Source organism: Ischnura elegans, chromosome 12, assembly GCF_921293095.1.
Source record: "Ischnura elegans chromosome 12, ioIscEleg1.1, whole genome shotgun sequence".
NCBI lineage: Eukaryota > Metazoa > Arthropoda > Insecta > Odonata > Coenagrionidae > Ischnura > Ischnura elegans.
Window position 1 is genome coordinate 58,377,088 of NC_060257.1, and position 19,514 is coordinate 58,396,601.

Below are 19,514 nucleotides of genomic sequence, written 5' to 3' on the forward strand. Positions count from 1 at the left end.
TATTTTCCTTGTTGGGCATCGCTATGTTTTTCATTTCCCTTCAATTAAATCATATTCTTCGTCGGTTTCATGTAACGCCCTTGTTCGTATCGCATCTCGGGTCGAGTCGGCTACCAGTCTAGTTCGATAATTCGTCAGTAGGGTTGGTATGGGAGAACGTAACAATAATCTAGCTCTGTCAACGTAAAGGACAGGTGCGATTTTCTCTGAAAGTTCATTAACCTAATATAAAGTTTTGAACTTGATACTTCAGTTTACCGGAAGGAGCCCGAGAAGTGGTAGATATTGTAAATCCCACCTGTTTTGGGTACGCATATATACTCTGTGATTTTGAAATTATCTTAATAAAATAAAAAAACGTAATTCAGTTGCCATTCGTATGAAAATTTGCTAATCCCACTGAGATTATAATGCCTAAAATGAGATTTATGGGGATTTCACGAACAGTTTATACATTTAAGTATACATTAAGTTTTATTTTTGGTCGTTGAACAGTTTTTGTTTATCTCCCTTAAAATTTTCAGAAGTGTTTTTAGTATTACTCATATTTGGGATGTTATTAATGCTGTTCTTCTGTCAAAATATGATTTTTTTACTTTTCGACCGTAGTAAAACACTTTATTCATTGCTAAACACTTCTGCGTTCAAAATATGTTTGTTAGAATTAACATTGAAAAACATATTGACCAAATTTGGAAACGCATACCAGAAGTTTGGTCTACTAGCTCAAAACAATCAACTATATATGTCAGAATATGCTGAATAAAGAGGCAAAATCTTCGTCTTATCAGGAACCTACTAATTATGAGAAAATAATTTTCCTCGCTACGAAATACCCAATAGAAATGTAGTGAGTGAATAATCGTAGTCAGTTTTTTTGAATGTGTGATATCTCTTATTAAAAATGCCTACAAAATTTCCTTGTTACTATTGCCACCTAATTTGTCCAACAATGGCCTCTTTATGTATATGACCCAGTCTTTTTTCTTCCTCGTCTTAATTGTCTTCATCAGTTTGCCATGAATCCAATCTTCCAGTGATTCAGTAGCCATCCATTTTCCACGTGGTCTGGCCGACAGATATTCTACATATATTCATCTCCATAACCTCGTATCAAGTTTTCTTCAATCCTTTCTTCATAAGCTTTTCCAATGCCGTCCTTATATCTCTACCATTGCGTAATAAACCCCAAACGTAACACTTTTCCAACCGTTTCCTTAACCCAAAGTTCGATTGTGCTACGTAATAACATTTTATTTTTTATAAGAGCGCCTTAACCCATTGAAATTGTACTTTTAATCCCCATGTCACATTTCCAGTCCTTTGTCATTTTGCCGGTTTGCTTAAGTTATTGTGATCGATGGTCACAAACTCGTGAGACACGTGAGCCTTCGCCAAAGTCAAGTCGCTGGTGGCGGTTTATCAATCTTCGGCCGTAACACTGACCTTAAAAAAACCTCGGTTAAAGATCCTTTCTGAAAACAGGTTTCTAAAGAAAACGCTTTCAATATTCTCCCGAGACAGGTTTGCGAAAATATTGCGAGAAAACCCAGGCATAGCCGGAGATTTTCCTTTTTTTTGGACTTGACCTTGCTCCTACATTCATTCATTCGTAATAATAATAATAATATTTATTGTCCCATAAACATTTTTACGAAGACATAGATGTACAAGTACAGATTGGAGCTTTAGTTGACAACGGAGACTTTTGTCTGTTGGTGTGATCACCTCCAATTTGTCTTCTTAATGAACTATTTTTACATAATTGATATACAATAATAATATAATTTTGCTCCTAAAATATTTTTAAGCAGATTAAAGCTTTAGTTAGGCGGAATCACCAACAGAAAATAGTCGTAAAATTATGCATATTTTAATAACAAACAAGACTACATAGCATTTGGATACATAACACTATAATGTAGTAACATATAAGTCAAATACAATAATATATAATGCACTGAATTGTTGAGGCCTTTACTTTGTAGAATTCCATATTTAATGTTTGGAAGGAAATTTCTTAGCTTTTCTACAAAAACACACCCTTTATTGCCGACTAGTTTCGGTTACACTGTACCATTTTCAAGACTAGTGATACACATCAGAATTTGCCGGTTTATATACTCTGTGGTCGGGTGATTGGAGGGGAAGGGGAGAGGGGAGAGGTAAGTGACGGGAATGGTGAAGGAGGGAAGGGATAGGGGAAAAACCAGAGGTAGTTACAAAGAAGAGCGTGGGTTGGCGTCACAAGGATTTTTTGGGGTGTAATAGTGGAATGTCTAGGAGGGGGGAGTGGAAAGGGAAAAGGTGGTCATTAGCAATGGGTTCTTTCCTCTTTACAATTTTTAAAATTTCCAACTGTTCTCTGATGTCCAGCTGTGTTCCTTTTTTGACTCGGTGTAGCAATTCCGGGGTAAAATCCGCTTGGTGGCCTTCCTCCCGAAGATGGGTAGCGAATTGGGACATCCCAGTGTTGTTGTAGTGATCGCGCCGGTGTTCCTCCGCTCGTACGGTCAGACTTCTTCCTGTTTGTCCTATGTATTTGGAGTCACAATCACCACACCTTAATTGGTAGACCCCGCTCTTGAGGGCTGAGTCAGTGGGGTCCTTGACTGAAGGTAGCATGCTCTTCAGGTTAGAATTATTGTAAAAGGCCGGTTTTATGTTGATTACTTTGAGTAATTTTTCCAATTTAATAGAAGGTTGGCCTAAATATTTTATGCGTCGCCATGACTGTTGATCCGTGGGGGTGGTAGAGTAAATACCTCTGAGTAAGAATTTTCTCTTTTTGCTTTCAAACAAATCGTTGATCAATTTTTCGGTGTAACCATTGGCTATCGCGATTTTTTTGATGGTGGTAATTTCTGAAAGGAGATCTGAGGGCTCTAAAGGGATCGACAAAGCTCTATGCAGCATGCAATGAAAGGCTGACAATTTTTGGGTGGCCGAATAGGTTGTTCCGTCTTCTTATTAAGGTTTTCATGAGGCTTCTCTTCTATCCCACCTTTCTTAGGACTTCCTCTTAGAGGGAGATAATTTGGCGAATGAATAGGTGAAAGGATTCGTATTCCCCCAACGGTGAATGACTATAACAAACATTAAGTCGAACTCACAGCGCGAAACTAATTATTTTTATTTTCATTTCCATGAGTTCCATTTCATTTAGGATACCAAAATTATCCTCATACATAGCAACCTCTGTAGTAACTATAAGTACCCCTGCAGTTCTTTAACTTTCAATTTACACCATGCAAAATGTTGGTACTGTAATCTTATTGAGGAGGTGTAAATATATTATTATACACCGAAATACTTTTCCACGTGGATAGATATTAACTGACCCTTTGTGATTTTTTTACTAAACTATTTTCATATTGCATCAATGAAGTGATGTAATTTTATTATATCATCAATGGTCAACTCGGGATTGTGTTTGGAATTCTACGATTTTATTTGAAATATATATTTTTTTCAGTGTGATTACCCAAGAGGCTCGTCAGTTTCCTGTTTTATTTTGTAACTAGTCTTGATTTAGATTTTTTATTTAATTTTTCTTATCTCGTGAAAATAGGCAAAATTTTATTACTTGCGCTTTATATTGTTCAGGTTGTATTTTATCTTTTTTCCGTTGCATTTATCTATCAAACCATCGCCATTACAAAAGTAAGAAAAGGATTTTCGGCTTCAGGTTGTCTAGGCATCACGGAGGAAAGTCTACCGGACAAATTATTGCGTATGCTAGCTAGAGGTTAAAGTGAGAATAATAGCAAAAATCTAAATAAATACATACGGAAGGGCGAATGATTTTCCGCCTGCTGAAAATGACATCGTATTTCAGACTTGGTTTTATTTTGTCAGCAGCGAACTACAGTTCTGCGTTCTTCTCAACGTAGCGTATTGCTAGCTATCATGCATTTTAAACGTGATACATAGTTTTTGCTTCGATTTCCGTTCGTTTTTTTATCATGGACGTTTTAAGGACACGTCGAAAGGACACGTTTTTATTTTAGCAATGTCTTACTTAAATCTTATCTACGGAAAATCTGGGAATTTATTGGCTACAGCCGAATGATTTTTATCCCTGTCACAGATCTCAACGTATTCGGGTCGTTATATTTATCGAAAATTTGGATCTATTTCATCGTTAATTCTTTAAGTTTTTGCGGCATTTTTATTTATTTCACCTCAGCTGCAGAATAAGTATTTTTGTGACTTTACTACTCTGACTTAATCATAATTTACTACTCTGACCATAGAGAGTTATTTTTATTAAACTAACATATTTAGACTACTGTTGCAACATCTATTAGTTGATGATTTACGTCACGTAAACTCTAGATGCGTCGCTTGTGTTTTCTTCCTGATATTCAAATTTTCCTCGATTTTCAGACGATTTTAGAGGGGGTCGATTCTATGACTATTTGTCGTATCCCGTGTCGTTCACACCAAAAATGTTTATGAATCGGTCAGTCATTGGTCGAAAGTGGGTTCTGTGGTGTACATAGTGATTTACTTTGCTGTTCCCATTCCCCATACCTTTATTATAGAAAGAAAGGGTTAGATGTTGGACTCTTCTTTTGATTATTGCGCAGCCATCTCATGCGTCTTTTAAAATCTATTTCCTCTGAGATTTTATTTAACACTTAATTTTCGTTAAGCCTGAATCACACGATCATTTTTTTTCGTCGCGAAAGTAATCACTATCGAGATCACTTTTCCCGTCGCGAAAAGCAATCGCTCTTGTGATCATTTTTCTGAATCACACGGTCACTCCCGCTGTCGCTTTTCGCATCATTTCCAATATCACAGCTCGTTGTCATAGGACCCACATCACGAAATTATATAGCGTGCTTGTTTATTTATGCCGTTCCCACATTTGTCAAACGTGGCGCTGCAATCACACCATATGGTCATGCTATCTGATTGGCTGATATGGGGTTTTAGTGACGGTTTTAGCGACGGAAAAAGCGACCGGACGAGTGATGAAAAATAGCGATGGGAATCCACATCGCGATCGCCATCGCGAAAAACAATGGCCGCCGACGATCATTTTGCGCAGTGCTCGCGATAGTGATCACTTTCGCGACGAAAAAAAATGATCGTGTGATTCAGGCTTTAGTTTATGTGACTCTCGGGAAAGTAATCTTTATTTACTCATTCATTTAATGCATTCCATAAACAGTGCATAACCAAATACAAAGGACTCATTATAACAAACAAAACAAGTAACAAATGGTAAACAAAATGTAGACAACAAATAACAAAACAATATTCAACAGAATTTAACCTCAGAGTAAGGATTGGGGTAGAGGGCGCTTTCAGGCTGGGCAGTAGCAGATTCTGTGGTCAACATGGTTACCACGTGATCGTGGGAAGAAGTGCGGGAATCCTTACTCTTCTTGTGGGAAGAAGTGCGGCAAGTGTGGGATGTAAGTGCGGGATCTTGACTACATGCGCAGTAGCCAAAGCGCACTCTCCCCCATTCTTACTCTGAGAATTTAACACATTAGAAACAAATAATGGCAGTATTCATAGGGTGGTGAGAGGATTAGGGGGAAAATTACGATGGAGATGGTGCATTATAGATGATGAAAAATGACAAAGAAGGATCAATTTCCACAAATTTTACATTTAATAGTACTACCGGTTTCACTTTACAGCATCATCAGGTACTCAGGCTGTAAAGTGAAACCGGTGGTACTATTAAATGTAAAATTTGTGGAAATTGATCCTTCTTTGTCATTTTTCATTATGTCAAGTTTCCACTCCATCTCGCCTGAAACCTCAGAGTATATGCATTATAGATAATGAACTTCCTAGAAAATGTCTTTTTTTAGGGAAATGTTAGCTGAGTGCGACAGAATTTAGTAGAGTACTACATTTTGAAAACTTTATGATTATTACATTCACTCTGCTTCTCGGTGTTACATCGTCATTAAAGCGAACTTTACAAACGTGGCGTAATTTCTTCAGACTAAGCCATTTCAAACCGCAGTCAGCCTTCCTAGAACCACGTGTTGTAGGCTTTTAGATGTTCACTCGTTCTGCCGGTAAACTGACGATATCAGCATTTCCATTCTCGTTACCCGGCAAATCGCGCGCCGTTATGTTTTTCCTTTGTTATCTTGCTGAGGTGAGGCGGCGGAGATGATGGACTCAAAGAGAAAATGAAATATCGCATTTCTTTTGTCGACAATGCGTTACTTGGATTCCCCTCGTTTGCCACCTCAGCTGTATTCCGAGGAGACTATGAACAGTTTCTGTCGGAGGTTATGAGCTCTAGAAATAGGAATCAATGCAAAAGTTCTCCCATTTAATAATACGCAGTAAGACTTGGTATCGGTGAGACAATTTTCTCCAGCAATAAGCCTGTTTGCAACTTTTTTAAAGAAAATGTACCAAAAATTTAGGTTTTATGAATAGGTAAATACGTGTATAGTAAGAATTCATCAATTTCATTCAAATGTCAGCTTATTTTTGCTTTCATGCGGTTCAGAAATTGATCTTTAATTGAGCTCTTAAAGCTATAATATTTTTTTCCAACCTTATTACATTGTTAAAATGTATTCCTCCTCGAATAAAACGTTTGTTTCTTAAAATAAACTGAACAGTGTGTATTACTATTTTTTCAGGTACCCTGGCTTGTGTCACCGCACCGACTAGACGGAGTTGGGTGACTGGCAACCCTTTCGGTGCTATAATTCGCTGCACCACTGATATCGCTAAATTCAGACATTGCCCCAGCTGTCTGCATCACGGAGGACCTATCTTTTTCATGAAAGTTACTTTTTTTATAAATATAAATCCACTGTCTTCCACGCGTTCGCGTGGGGGAGTCCCTCATCTTTGACCGGACGCTACTCGATTTCCGTATCGCTTTGGAGGGAAGTCTCGCGAAAAACCAGTTTCTTGCGGAGAAGTCCCCTCAGTCGGTCATCGGAGAGTGAAAACTAGGAGTTGGGGCTGAGAGAGAGAGATCAACGCCTGCTCGAGCGATTCAGTGATCCATTGAGACCGTAAAAAAAAGGTTCGTCTGCTTCCCCTTAAAACGAGTAGCCGTAGGAGGAGGAGGAACAGGGAGAGATATAGGGAGAAGAAGGAGGTCGCTCGTGTGTGTGTGTGTGTGTGGTGGATATCGCCAGAGACAGTTTGCCGACGAGGGAAGTTTTTTCCCCCTCACTCTAAGCAGGGAAAACACGTGGGAGCTTACGCGAGGATTGCGGAGTCGTCTGCTGGGGATAGTGGACGCGGAAGGACCGCTCCTGCCGCGTCAGTCGTTGCGAAGATCCTGTCAGCGATACGAGCCTCTCCGCTAGTGCACCTTTTCCGTTATATATATATTTCCTCCAGTTACTACAAATTCCGGCCCCACCGATGAGAACTGTCGGTTTAATGTCGACACATCCCCTGTTTTTATTTCCGGAAGAAGAGTCGGAGTTCGATGTTGACCAGACTTTTTCGATCCTGTAACCTTCGCCTAGAGTTCATAATATTGTATTGAATGAGAACTTTGATAGATTTCTCACACACTTTTTCGAATTGTTGAACTCCAGATAATCTATCGAGTGCTACGCATCTGGGAAGTGGCGGGTTGGGAAATTGCCGACATTAACCGTCTGTCAGCTCGAAGACTTCGGAGACCTTAAAAAGAATTTTCAGTTCAAGTTGAATTCCGAGTGTTCCGGATATCTTGGGTACAGTTGGGCAAATTTCTGAGTTGTAGACTGACTTTTGAGCTTTCCTCTGCGTAATTTGCTTTGTTCACCCCTGGGTGCACTGCAACTTTATGAATTGCAGACTGAGTTTTACTCTGTGTAATTTACTCTATTCACCCATTTAAGCCTACTTAAAAACTTTTTTCACAAAAGCTGCAGTCCGTTCAGTACCTAGTGCTTCGGATTATCGCGGGCTTCTGGACTTATCTAACGTTTACGCCGAAGTGTATTCCGTGTGCGATATCCATTAATTGTTAAACTGTTTCCCAATAACTCCAAGGAGGAAGACGTGTCTGATATTGCTTATTAAAATCACCAGAAAGTACAGTTTCTGGTATTTGGGACTGCCAAGAGTATAGTAACCCAAACTAAACTGTGGACCGAGTTTAACTTGATATCGCAAACGAGTGTTAATGAACTGAGTTCATTTCAGGACAATCCCAACGGGAATTCTTAGTATTTGCCAGTTAATACTCGTAGCTAAAGTGAAAAAAATAGGTGGTTTGTTTTATCGAACTCTTCTAAATTCTTCTAAGTCACGAGATACTACAGTTTCTTGTATTTGGGACCATCCAGAGTTATAGTGACCCAAGCTATATTGTGGACAGAGTGTAACTTGATCTGGGAAACAAGTGTTATTGGACTGAATTAATAGCAGCAGTACCCTAAGGGGTATTCTTTAGGGGAGATTTTTTTATCGAACTCTTTTAAACTCTTGCTTGATCGCTATGTCGTCTCGTCGACAACCTCCGGGCCGCCTGCGCCTCCTACATGTCTTGGCGGTCTTGTGCCTCGTCGCCGGGGTGCGGTCCGTGGCCGCGCCCGGAGTTCCCAACGGTACGGCGTCGTACGCTCCTCGACCCTCGCTGGCCACCATGGAGGACGGCCTGCCGGTGCTGTTCGGCGTGGCCAAGTTGGCTGCCGAGCGGAAGAGGGAATCTTTGGGTGCGTCCGAGTCCTACAAGGCTTCGCCCGAGGGGACCTGCATCTCTGAGATGGCGGACGTTTGGCGGGGGATAGCCGAGAGAGAATTGTGGGCCCTTAAAAGTGAGTACCCTTGTACCCTGGTTATTAATTAATTAATTATTTATTTTATTCTCAAACCACCGGATACAGCTCTTATTGGTCATTTTATACCGGGGTATTCAACACATGTAACAAGTAGACGTACACGAACAGAGATGATGAGGGTTCTAGGTGAACCCTCTCAAGGATACAACACACCGGGGCCGGGAACCAAGCACGTGGCTTATACGCCCGATCACCCGGGGAGGGGCTGGAGAGGAAGGAAAAAGGATAGAGGCGCCGCCGCGATGGGAGCCCGCCGACGCCTCTGGGAAAGGATCGGAGCGGAAGGGAGGGACGGGGAAAACACCTCAACGCTATAAAAGCGAAAAGGGCCCACTAAAAAGCGAAACCAAGCATATGCAATTAATTTTCTACCAATTCTAGTAGATTTTCCTATGAGGAAGAAAAATCTATCGATCGAATCGGTAGATACGTACACAAACAATCATGCCTTTGACCCGGGAAACCTACCCAGGCGGGACTCGAACTCGCGGCCTCTTGGTTGGAAGGCGAGGACGTTACCCCGCCGCCATCGAGGCCGGCATCAAATGAATTGGATAACCAAAATTTGGAATTTTTCCATTCATGACTGTAATTTATGACTTCGTTATACTGAATTTCAGCCTAAAAAAATCTTTTCGTTAAACTGGTACCCTTTTACATGAAACAATATAGGAAATGTCAAGGGGACGGAGAATAATTTCGTTATTCTGAATATTTCATTGCACTGGCGTTCGTTATAAAGACATTTCGGTGTAGATGCTCACTAAGCCCTGATGACAGTGGCGGATACAGATGGGGGGCGCAGGGGGCGCGCCCCCCCCCCCTTGCGGGTCCGCCTGTATTGCCGAACATTGCAAAACCACAATTGTAACTTTTTTATATCATAAGATGGCATTGTCTTTTACATGTTTATAATCACTTTCAAATAAAATTTTTATATACTTTGCCTGTGACTTGATCATCTCTTATTATGATAAAAGTAAAGACAACTCAAGATATGTTTCGCCCCCCCCCCCCCCTTGAGTTTTTTCTGTATCCGCCACTGCCTGATGATGGAGTATACTGTATCGGTTTGCGGGGATGAAGCAAATGACCGCTGGGACCATACAATGTCTCTCAACTGGCAAGCCTTGACCCTTACCACTCAAACACCAGCACGGAGACACAACGGGCTAAAAATGCCGGGAGAATAAGTTCAAATGAGCAGGTGAATATGTAAATTAGGACCAGTGAAGCGCGGATAGATCTATTTCGGGATCCAAGACGAGTTCAACGCTGGAAGTGAAAGATCTTCTCAAGAAGACAGGGTTGAAGTGATATTCATTATATAATTCACTTAAGAAGAGCAATTCATTACACCATGTGTAAAATTTTGCTGTTTCCACATTTTTTTATTCTTTCCGGCCATGGATTCGTTACTTATGAAGATGAATGTGAGTGAGCCTTGTGCACAATTTCATGCATGCTTCGGTGAGCGCTCTTGGATATCTACGCCGTCCAACGTGGGATAATGGCTTTGCCGGTCAGGTGAGGGGTTCTCAGAATTTTGAATAGTTATAGGGGTAAATATGTGAAAACTTCCAGTTTCCTGAGATTAAACGGTAAGAATATCAATTCGGCCATAAACCTACCAAGTGTCACACCTGCAGCTTATTTTTAGAAATAGTTATAAATTATTTTTTTTTAACTTCAGTATATATCGCGTTTGTTCGGAAATATGGATAGCTTTAGTTAACAAGCCGACTATTTACATACTACTTTGCATAAAAAACTGCGAACCTAAAATTTTAAAAACTGTTACCAGGGCAAGGATACGCAAAATCAAACAAAAACCCTGTAAATATATCCTCTCTCACAGTATTTTACCCTGGTAATTGTTTTAAAAAACTTTTTACTTTCATATTAACATGTTTACCTCGTTAGATGTCGTTTATATTAAGTTAACCTTTTTAAAACCGTTTACGCGAAAATTTCATGTTTTGAATCACGCTGTCTTGGACATTCCTCTTTATGTGAGAATCTCTCAATTTCCAGCATTCGAAAGAAAGTGGTTCACGTGTACTTCGCTCAAACATCGTTGACCGCGAAACAGCGGTGAAAACTCTCTGACGACATTGCTGATTTAATGAAAATTTTTCTTGAAAAAAAAAATCATTCGACAGCAGCTTACACTCACCGTAAGGTGGTTGAAAGGCCAATTGCTAATCTAAGACTGCCTATATTGATAACTAATTCCATAAAATACTAGGTAAATTTTTCACGAAACGACAGTTAAGTAGACTTAGGTACTCGTAGCAGTAGAATACATTACAATATTTTATTCATATTTTTTTATTCTTTAAAACATGATTTCACATACTGGTTGCCTTTGATGTCAATTAATTATGGTAAACGTGTTTTTTCGGTAGTTATAGAATTAGTAAGATTGTTAGATTGTTCCTTTATCCTTAATGATAAGAGTTGTCGTGTCTGTTATGTATTTCGTATGGGAATATTAGTCGATCATGTTTGATTTATAGGATTATTATTATCATAATTAATTTGACAATGTTGAAACTGCATTAAATATCCCATATACGCCCACAGTGGTTACAACCTACCATTCTTAGCATATGATGCTCTTGAAGAAAACCCGCACTCCTTTTTGCTGTCAAATTGTCGCAAATGTGTTGTTGAAACTTACAATAACTGAATGCAATTATTGGTTTATTTGTGAGGCCTGTCTAAATATGCCCACTTACGGGAAGACAAGGATGCGAAACGGAAATTCACTATGGGCACCTATTTCGTGTAAAAAACTTGCGAGTAACATAAGAATAAGCAAGAAATGGCATTATATATGTCACTCGTTGACATTGAACAACATCAGATTGTGACCACGTTACCTTCTAGTGTACCTATACATATAGCTTACGGGTCATTCTGAAGAAACAAGTCGACGTTTCATCAATGTATTTCACTGGATTACTAAAGGCAAGCATCATCGTCATCACTGGTCAGCGATCCTAACATTGGTTTAACACAGCTCACCACTCAATTATCCTATCAGCTAATCATCTTCTTTCTATCATCTAATCTAGGGCATTTTCTGTCATTCCGTATATTATCCGTTAATACTGCACCTTCAGTGATTAATGAGGTATCATTTTAAACGTCGAATCACCGGTTTCTGACGAAGAATATAATTCTAAATTTCACAATTTACCCGTTAAATTGACTTAAAAGTTTCGATTTTTCCGTGTCGATTACTCGTTTTTCAATAAAAGGTTTATAAACCCGTTAAATCCATTGCTAAACAAAAAAAAAACGTGACATAGGCAGGCAAACATATTAAAAATAAAATCTAAGAAGTATGAATAATGCTAACCGTTCTCGAAAAGAGACATCGTGTTTAAGGAACTTAAAAGATCACGTGTATCACGAATAAATAAAAATATAGAGCTGAAAATTTTCAAGAATTATTATATGCACATAGTCATTGTGCATGGGTGAATGGTATAAAATTGTTAAGTATGAAAATGAGAGTTTATTATGGAATTGTTTTAAGAATTATAAAGAAACTACTGTATGTTACACCTGGAATGATATGGTATTTGAAGGAGGCGACCGATAGCTGAGGTCATTTTCGCCATGAGAGAAGGGTAGGTAAGGAAGGGTGGAGAGAAACCCAGCGTCGGCATCAGCCTGCTCTTAACGAAAGGCGCCAAGGGGATCACGGCTTAACGTACCATCCGACGGACGGAGTGTTGCGCTTGAATGTCCTCCAAACAATACTCATGCAGGGATCGGGCAGTCTCTGAAAATTCTCTGCCACTGGCGGGATATGAACCCGAGCCCGCCGGGTGGGAAGCCAGCACACTAGCTACCACACCAACCCGATCCCCCATGTTACATCTTCTTCTCTCTTTGAAATCCAATTACACAGTTCCCTTATCATACATATTCCCTGATATCGTGAATGTGCGAACTTTTCGCGGAGTTTTCTAGTTCATTTTATTCTGCTCTGTCAAAAAGTAAAGACTTGTGGCTATTTTCACAATAGTCTGTAGATTATCAAGAAAACGCTCCAGCCGTATCAATGTATCTCGTGTTCTTTTCCGTTCTCGAAATTAGCGATTCACGCCTCATCAGGTTTTCTTGCCCGTAGTTACCGCAATCACATATTTCACTTCTGCCCTTGGTGGCTTGATTCTGTTTGGTTGTGCAATCATTCTCGCTCCAAATGTTTCCTGCGACCTCACCATCAGTTTGATCTTCTATTCTTAACGATATATTCTACCTCCTCGCGTTTCGTAAACTGCCTGGCCAGAATAGATGCGGAATCATCACGCTTTCCGCCATTTCATAATTATTGCCCTTTTGAGTGAAATCATCTGGTCTTCGTGGTGACGATGACGGTCGGCTTCGATAAACCTTCGCTCAGTGTTTCATTCTTTCCTGAGGCCAGCATAGCGTCAAGTTTCCAAAATAATTTCTTTTAAATTTGAAAAGTGTCCTTTATTTTTAATTTTTACGATATGGAATATTGATGTCACATTAAAGAAAATATTAAAGTTCCAATGGTAAATTTAGTTTTTTGATATTTTGAAGATTGAATCCTGAAGAATGACTCCATGATTTCATTCAATTGATTCTTGTAATTGAATGGTAAATTGTTGTCAGAATCAGGAGTAAAAAAACTAAATACGAATTTTCATGGAGGGAATCGGTATAAACAATATTAAACCAAAATATTACTATATCATATCATTAAAAAATTGGTAATCTTTTGCTATCTTCTCCCCGTTAGTTCGTTTCATCAGTCAATTGCCTTTATAGGTTCGTGCAGTGGAAACCCATTTACGGATAATAATTAACAATTGTACTTATAATGACGATTTCCATGATGATGATGCCGTAATGTCGTCTTTCTTGAGTCACAATCTGTTGACAGAGTATTTAGATACAAACAAATGAAAAGAAAACTATGTGATGTATGATCTTAGGTTTTACCGGCGTATCAGGTGCAGAAAAGTTTCTCGGGTTTTCCACCGGTTGATGTCGTCCATGTCTCCCGACGTTTCGAGCAGTGACTTGCTGATCATCCTCAGGGGATCTTCCGAATGAAGACCCCCTCAGAATGATCAGCAAGTCGCTGCTCGAAACGTCGGGAGACATGGACGTCATAAATCGGTGGAAGACCCGAAAGAAAACTATGTATTTATCCACCAATTTATTCTCGCGGTATAACTAGTTTCGACGCAGCGGCGTCATCATCAGGTGCTGCGAGAATTAATTGTTGGATAAATGTATAGTTTCCTTTTCATTTGTTAGAATGAACTGCAGAAAATTTGAGCCGGAGACTATAGCGATTATTGAGATACAAGTTTTTCCATTCGAGAACTTATTGAATTTGCTCGAATAGAGAAGATTGTGTAACACGGGGGATCGGGTTGGGGTGGTGGCTAAAGTGTTGGCTTCCCACCCGGCGGGCTCGGGTTCAAATCCCGCCCGTGGCAGAGAATTTTCAGAGACTGCCCGATCCCTGCTTGAGTATTGTTTGGAGGACATTTCAAGCGCAATACTCCGTCCGTCGGATGGGACGTTAAGCCGTGGTCCCCTTGGCGCCTTTCGTTAAGAGCAGGCTAATGCCGACGCTGGGTTTCTCCCCACCCTTCCTTTCATACCCTTCCCTCATGGCGCAAATTACCTCAGCTATCGGTCGCCTCCTTAAAATACCATACCATACCAGGTGTAACTTAAAGTACTTTCTTTATAATTCTTAAAACGATTCCATAATAAACTCTCATTTTCATACTTAACAATTTCATACCATTCACCCACGAACAATGACTATGTGCATTTAGTGCTATTTCCAGTTGATGACAATTCTTGAAATATTTCAACACTATATTTTTATTTATTCGTGATACACGTGATCTTTTAAGTTCCTTAAACACGATGTCTCTTTTCGAGAAAGTTTAGCATTATTCATACTTCTTAGATTTCATTTTTAATATGTTTTCCTGCTTATGTCACGTTTCTTTGGTTAAGCAATGGATTTAACGTGTATATAGTGTGCAATTGTGTCTGAAATCATTTTTAGCTACCTAGATACTTGCAACAACATCCATTGCACTTTATAGATTTTCTGTTTATGCTTGGAAACGCTATCCGCAAATGTGGCTTGTCTTCATGACTCAATCCTCGCCATTACAGCGGTGAGAAAATTGATGATGTTGACGTGAAAGCGGAGTTAATTAAGATTTTATGGTCAGAGTGTTGTTTGATTTCTTATATTAGTTTCTTCCGGGATTCTTAATTCATTGAACCTTGCGAAAGATTTGATCGGTTCGTATAAAATCCTTTCAGGCTCGATTTTGTGGAAGTTAGATATATCCATGATGAAGTAACACAAATGGTAATGCATGAGTAACCATTTTAGCAATTTTGACATAGATATTTTGCATTGTAATGACAAAGGGCTTAAATTAGATTATATGGAAATTTTCGAAATTGCCATTAGCCCGGATGGACTTTGTAATGATGTTTTATTTTATACAGACTCACCTTAATAAAAATCATTTAATAAAATAAATAAAAAATAATAATCATTTAATTCAAGCTCGAATTGAGATGTCAACAAACACATCTCTAACGGGTGTGTAAACATATCTCCAAGCAATTGTAGACTAACAGTAATGTCCGTGAACCTGTTGATGAATCCAGCGGATTAATTTCATTTCCTCGGAAGTTTTGCAGTTTCGTATCATCGAAAGATGATCTTATCAACCAAGTTGTCAAGAACATGATTGATAACTACAAAAAGCACTAATGGTTTATTGAGCGACCAATTTTGGCGGCTACGAACGAAGATATGGATGACTGAAACTTGGTAAATCAGGATCAAATAGTTCGTACTCTGCATTAATTTAAATTTGCAAATTTTGGAAAAATAAAATTCGAAATTGCCAGTATCCCGGATGGACTTTGTAGTGATGTTTTATTTTTTACAGACTCACCTTTGTTAAAGTTAAGCATCCCCATGACGTCAAAACCCTGACCTTAACTCACGCCCCTCATGTTGTATGTTTCTGTTATCGGTCTTCATTAATTTGTTCACCCAAACTGTCCCCCCCCCACTCCCCTCAAACCAATTCCACATGCCCTCCTCGCGAGCGACTCCTACCTAGGCCTGGGTATAAATACTGAGAGAGTGCTGGTTGTATCACCTTGAAAATAACACAATGTGTTGAAACCGTGGTCGGTTGTTGAGTTTTGTATTAAAAATGTGGAAATAACCATTAGTGTTTTAAATTATGGATTTGATTGGTTCTTTAGCCTTCCAGCCACATGCATCATTACGCCTCGATCGGTTTAATTTCCTGATATAATACTCGTTTAAAACATTCGATATCCCAGTGAAATTTTTAGAGTATTCTACGAAGACAATTAATCTACATCTGCATACTACCCCGCAAGCCGCCTTATAAGGCGTGTGGCAGGGGATGATAGGACACCAGCCGTGTTAGTACACCATTGTGTAAGAGTATATGTCTGTATCTCAAGTATGAAAATTTCATCTCATAGTATTTGAAGTGCTCATTAGGTTCAGCTTAAAGAGTAGTTTTCAGAGTTGAGCTGTTATGGGTTAATCTGGAGGAATACTTACGTATCAGTAAATTAACTATAACTGGCAATTGTCCATAAATACTTTAATTTTCCTTTCACGACCGATATTATTGCATTTTCTTAGACCTGAAGATAATTTTATACAGGGTTATCATAAAATAATGGTGCGGTTTCGATAATTCATAGAAAAATATTAGGGGTAGGGTAGTGGAGATGTTACAGAGTCATCTCGTTTGAGTGTCTTGAGGAGTGCACTTGAAGTGCACCACTCCGTCCGTCGGATGGGACGTTAAGTCGTGGTCCCCTTGGCGTCTTTCGATGTGAGGAGTCTAATGGCGACGCTGGGTATTTCTCTAGTCGAGCGACTTAAGAGCGCACGAATTGAAATTAATTAATTTCATAAAAATGTTTGAGACAAAAAATATAAACTGTAAGTAATTCTGTTATCATTTAAACCATGTTAAAAACCGCACCATCCGTTTATGATAACCCTGCATTTACCCAACATTATACCCCCCCTCCGTGGCTTTTAACATCCCTTCCCACATAGTATGGCGCCATTCGCCGACAGCGCTAGACATCTGATTTAACACTTTCCTGGTAAATGCATTGAAATAAATTCGTTCGGGTTTGCGCGAGAGTCAGAAAAATTAAAAATTAAGAGCCCGTAACGTCGGCTGCCTTAATGTTTCTGACTTGCGCGCAAACACAAGAGAACTTAATTCAATTTCGATATTAGTTTGATCCGTTATCGACATTAGTTTCATCCGTTATCGACATTAATTTGATCCGTTATGGACATTAGTTTGATCCGTTATTGACATTAGTTTGATCCATTGTCGACATTAGTTTGATCCAACCGTTTTGAATCGTTATCGGCATCAACCGATATCGGCTCAAAGCGTTGCGGTCATTTAACTCTCTCATTGTTTTTCCCAGTGCGTTCTGACATTAGCATGCTCTAATTTTTCGGAAAAATTATATATCTCGAAGGAATGAGATATGTGTGTATATTTATTTTTAGTCCTCCTCCCTTTCACTTAAATTTATTTTGTCGCGGGCGAAATCGTATTTCTTCGGCTCCATAAACGTCCTTGGCACTATTTCATGCGTGAAACGCATCTCAGATTTACGCAACTTGCCGTCCAAAATCTGTGGCCCAGATTGCATTTTGATTGTTTTCTTTTTTTAGATCTGAGGCACGAAGTTTTTCCTCATGGTCCCATATGGCGTACGCTAAACTTTTTAATCTTAATGATTCAATCTTTTTAAGCTGCTGCTTTCCCTGTGCTGAAAATATAACTCAGTGATGCGAAAAAAATGCTACAAGAAGTTTTATCTTACCTAATAATTAATTACGAGCGTGATGCGCCCGCTCCCAGCGGGCTTCCCCCGCTCTTTTCAATTCAGGTCCACAGAGGGATAGGCGCGATCCTAATTTTAAAATGTAGAAAAAAAGGCAGGGTCTTATGTAAAAATTTAATTGGAATGTTCATGTAGAAATTGAGGTCAGATGACCTCTTTAAACACAACATTGGAAGTAATTACACTATCCTCTATTAAACGCACATGATGACTCATACTTACGTATCAACAGGAGACTTAAATGTGGAATCAGCCGCATTTTGATAAAAGTTATTTAAAGAATGCCAGATATTGTTGCAAATAAACAAATGTATCAGTTCGTGCGCTGTTAACGTCAGGAATATTTACCGTTTTTTTATTATTTAAAAACCAATTTTAGGAAACAATAGCAATATTTAGGAAGTAATATATGCCGTCGCATGTTCTCTGATAAATTCTGTGCATTTTGGTAACTCATTTGTGGAGTTTGGTTGCGTATAAGTTGAGAAAAAGGTATGTGTACTGTAGAAATAATATAGAGGATTTTACTATAGTATTCTACCGAATTAGGAAAGTTTCCATGGAGTACTTAAGAAGCATTCTGGCAGCAAGCCCTTACTTTATGTACTTACCTCTTAAATTCACAAAAAGGCCTAATCCCTTTCGTTATATATAAAAATCATATTCTCTATATCCTTCCGCTACCTCGTTTACCCAAAATTCTACCATCTTAATCTGTTTTCAACATCCCCTCCCCGCTAAGTACTCCTCCCATCCATACCTTCTGTCTCCTCCGTATCTCATCTAAAAGCTGCCTCTCCTCACCCACCATTTCTAGCACTTCGTCTTTCATCCTCCTCTCCGTCCACTTCACCTTCCTCTTCCTTGATAATACAATATTTATTCTACCGAGTGAAATACGTGTTATTGTAAAGTTAAGTACAAGTTTTTTTATTATTTGGAAGAAGACGCGTGTTCCCCCAAAAATTCGAACTGAATTTTCGAAAAGAGATTCTCTGAATGGCGGAGGGAAGTGGGGGGGAAAGATGAGAATAAGATAAATAGACAGAATGAAAGGAAATGAGCCTTACAGAGAATTGAGGTGAGGGAGTCCCTTGATGAGAGGGGAGACGACCGGAATAATTCCATGCAAACTCACCTCAACCGGCAGAATACGAGGTGTGTTCAGATATCTACGCTATTTATTACATTTCGCTGTTGTGGAGTTATGGGAGTGAACAACTAAAACATTGATAAATGAAAATGAAAAACTTTGTGTATGTCCGCAGTATTTATTATCGTACGACGCGTTTCAGCGAATCACCTTCGCCAACATGTATCTGCCTTACCGATTTTGCACACAAGTTACACAAAGTTTTTTATTTTCATTTATCATTGCAATATGTTCCACAACATCTCACCGAACACCGTTGAATACAACTAAAACATCACGCACAGTCACCATTATCACGCATATAAGAAAATGACGAATCACCCGCTATGATGATTGTATTTTGCCTTGATTTCTTTTAGCATTACGTGCTTAAATCATAAGAAACTTTCTTTATGAAAGCACGAGGTGTGTTCAGAAAATAACGGGAACTTTTCAATTTCTCGGGTTTGAAGTTTATAGAGTACGATTGTCGAATTTTTATAATGCTGCAGTACATGCTCCTGGAGTATAGTAATATTTTCTGATGAATTCTTTGTTTACTTTGTCTGTGTCCGCCGCTAAGGTTAGACCTTTTTTCATGGACTTATTATTATGGATGT

At 39.1% G+C, this 19,514-nt stretch overlaps 1 protein-coding gene across 2 annotated transcripts in view; it reads left to right on the forward strand.

Annotated features, from left to right (window-relative positions):
* Positions 1-19,514, forward strand: part of LOC124169007 (nose resistant to fluoxetine protein 6-like) — a 159,805-nt gene that overhangs the window by 57,330 nt on the left and 82,961 nt on the right. For both annotated transcript variants that reach the window (XM_046547468.1, XM_046547467.1), the window contains one exon: positions 6,633-8,762. In XM_046547468.1, the coding sequence (XP_046403424.1) occupies positions 8,444-8,762 (319 nt within the window). In that variant the 5' untranslated portion in view covers positions 6,633-8,443. The remainder of the gene's footprint in view (positions 1-6,632; positions 8,763-19,514) is intronic.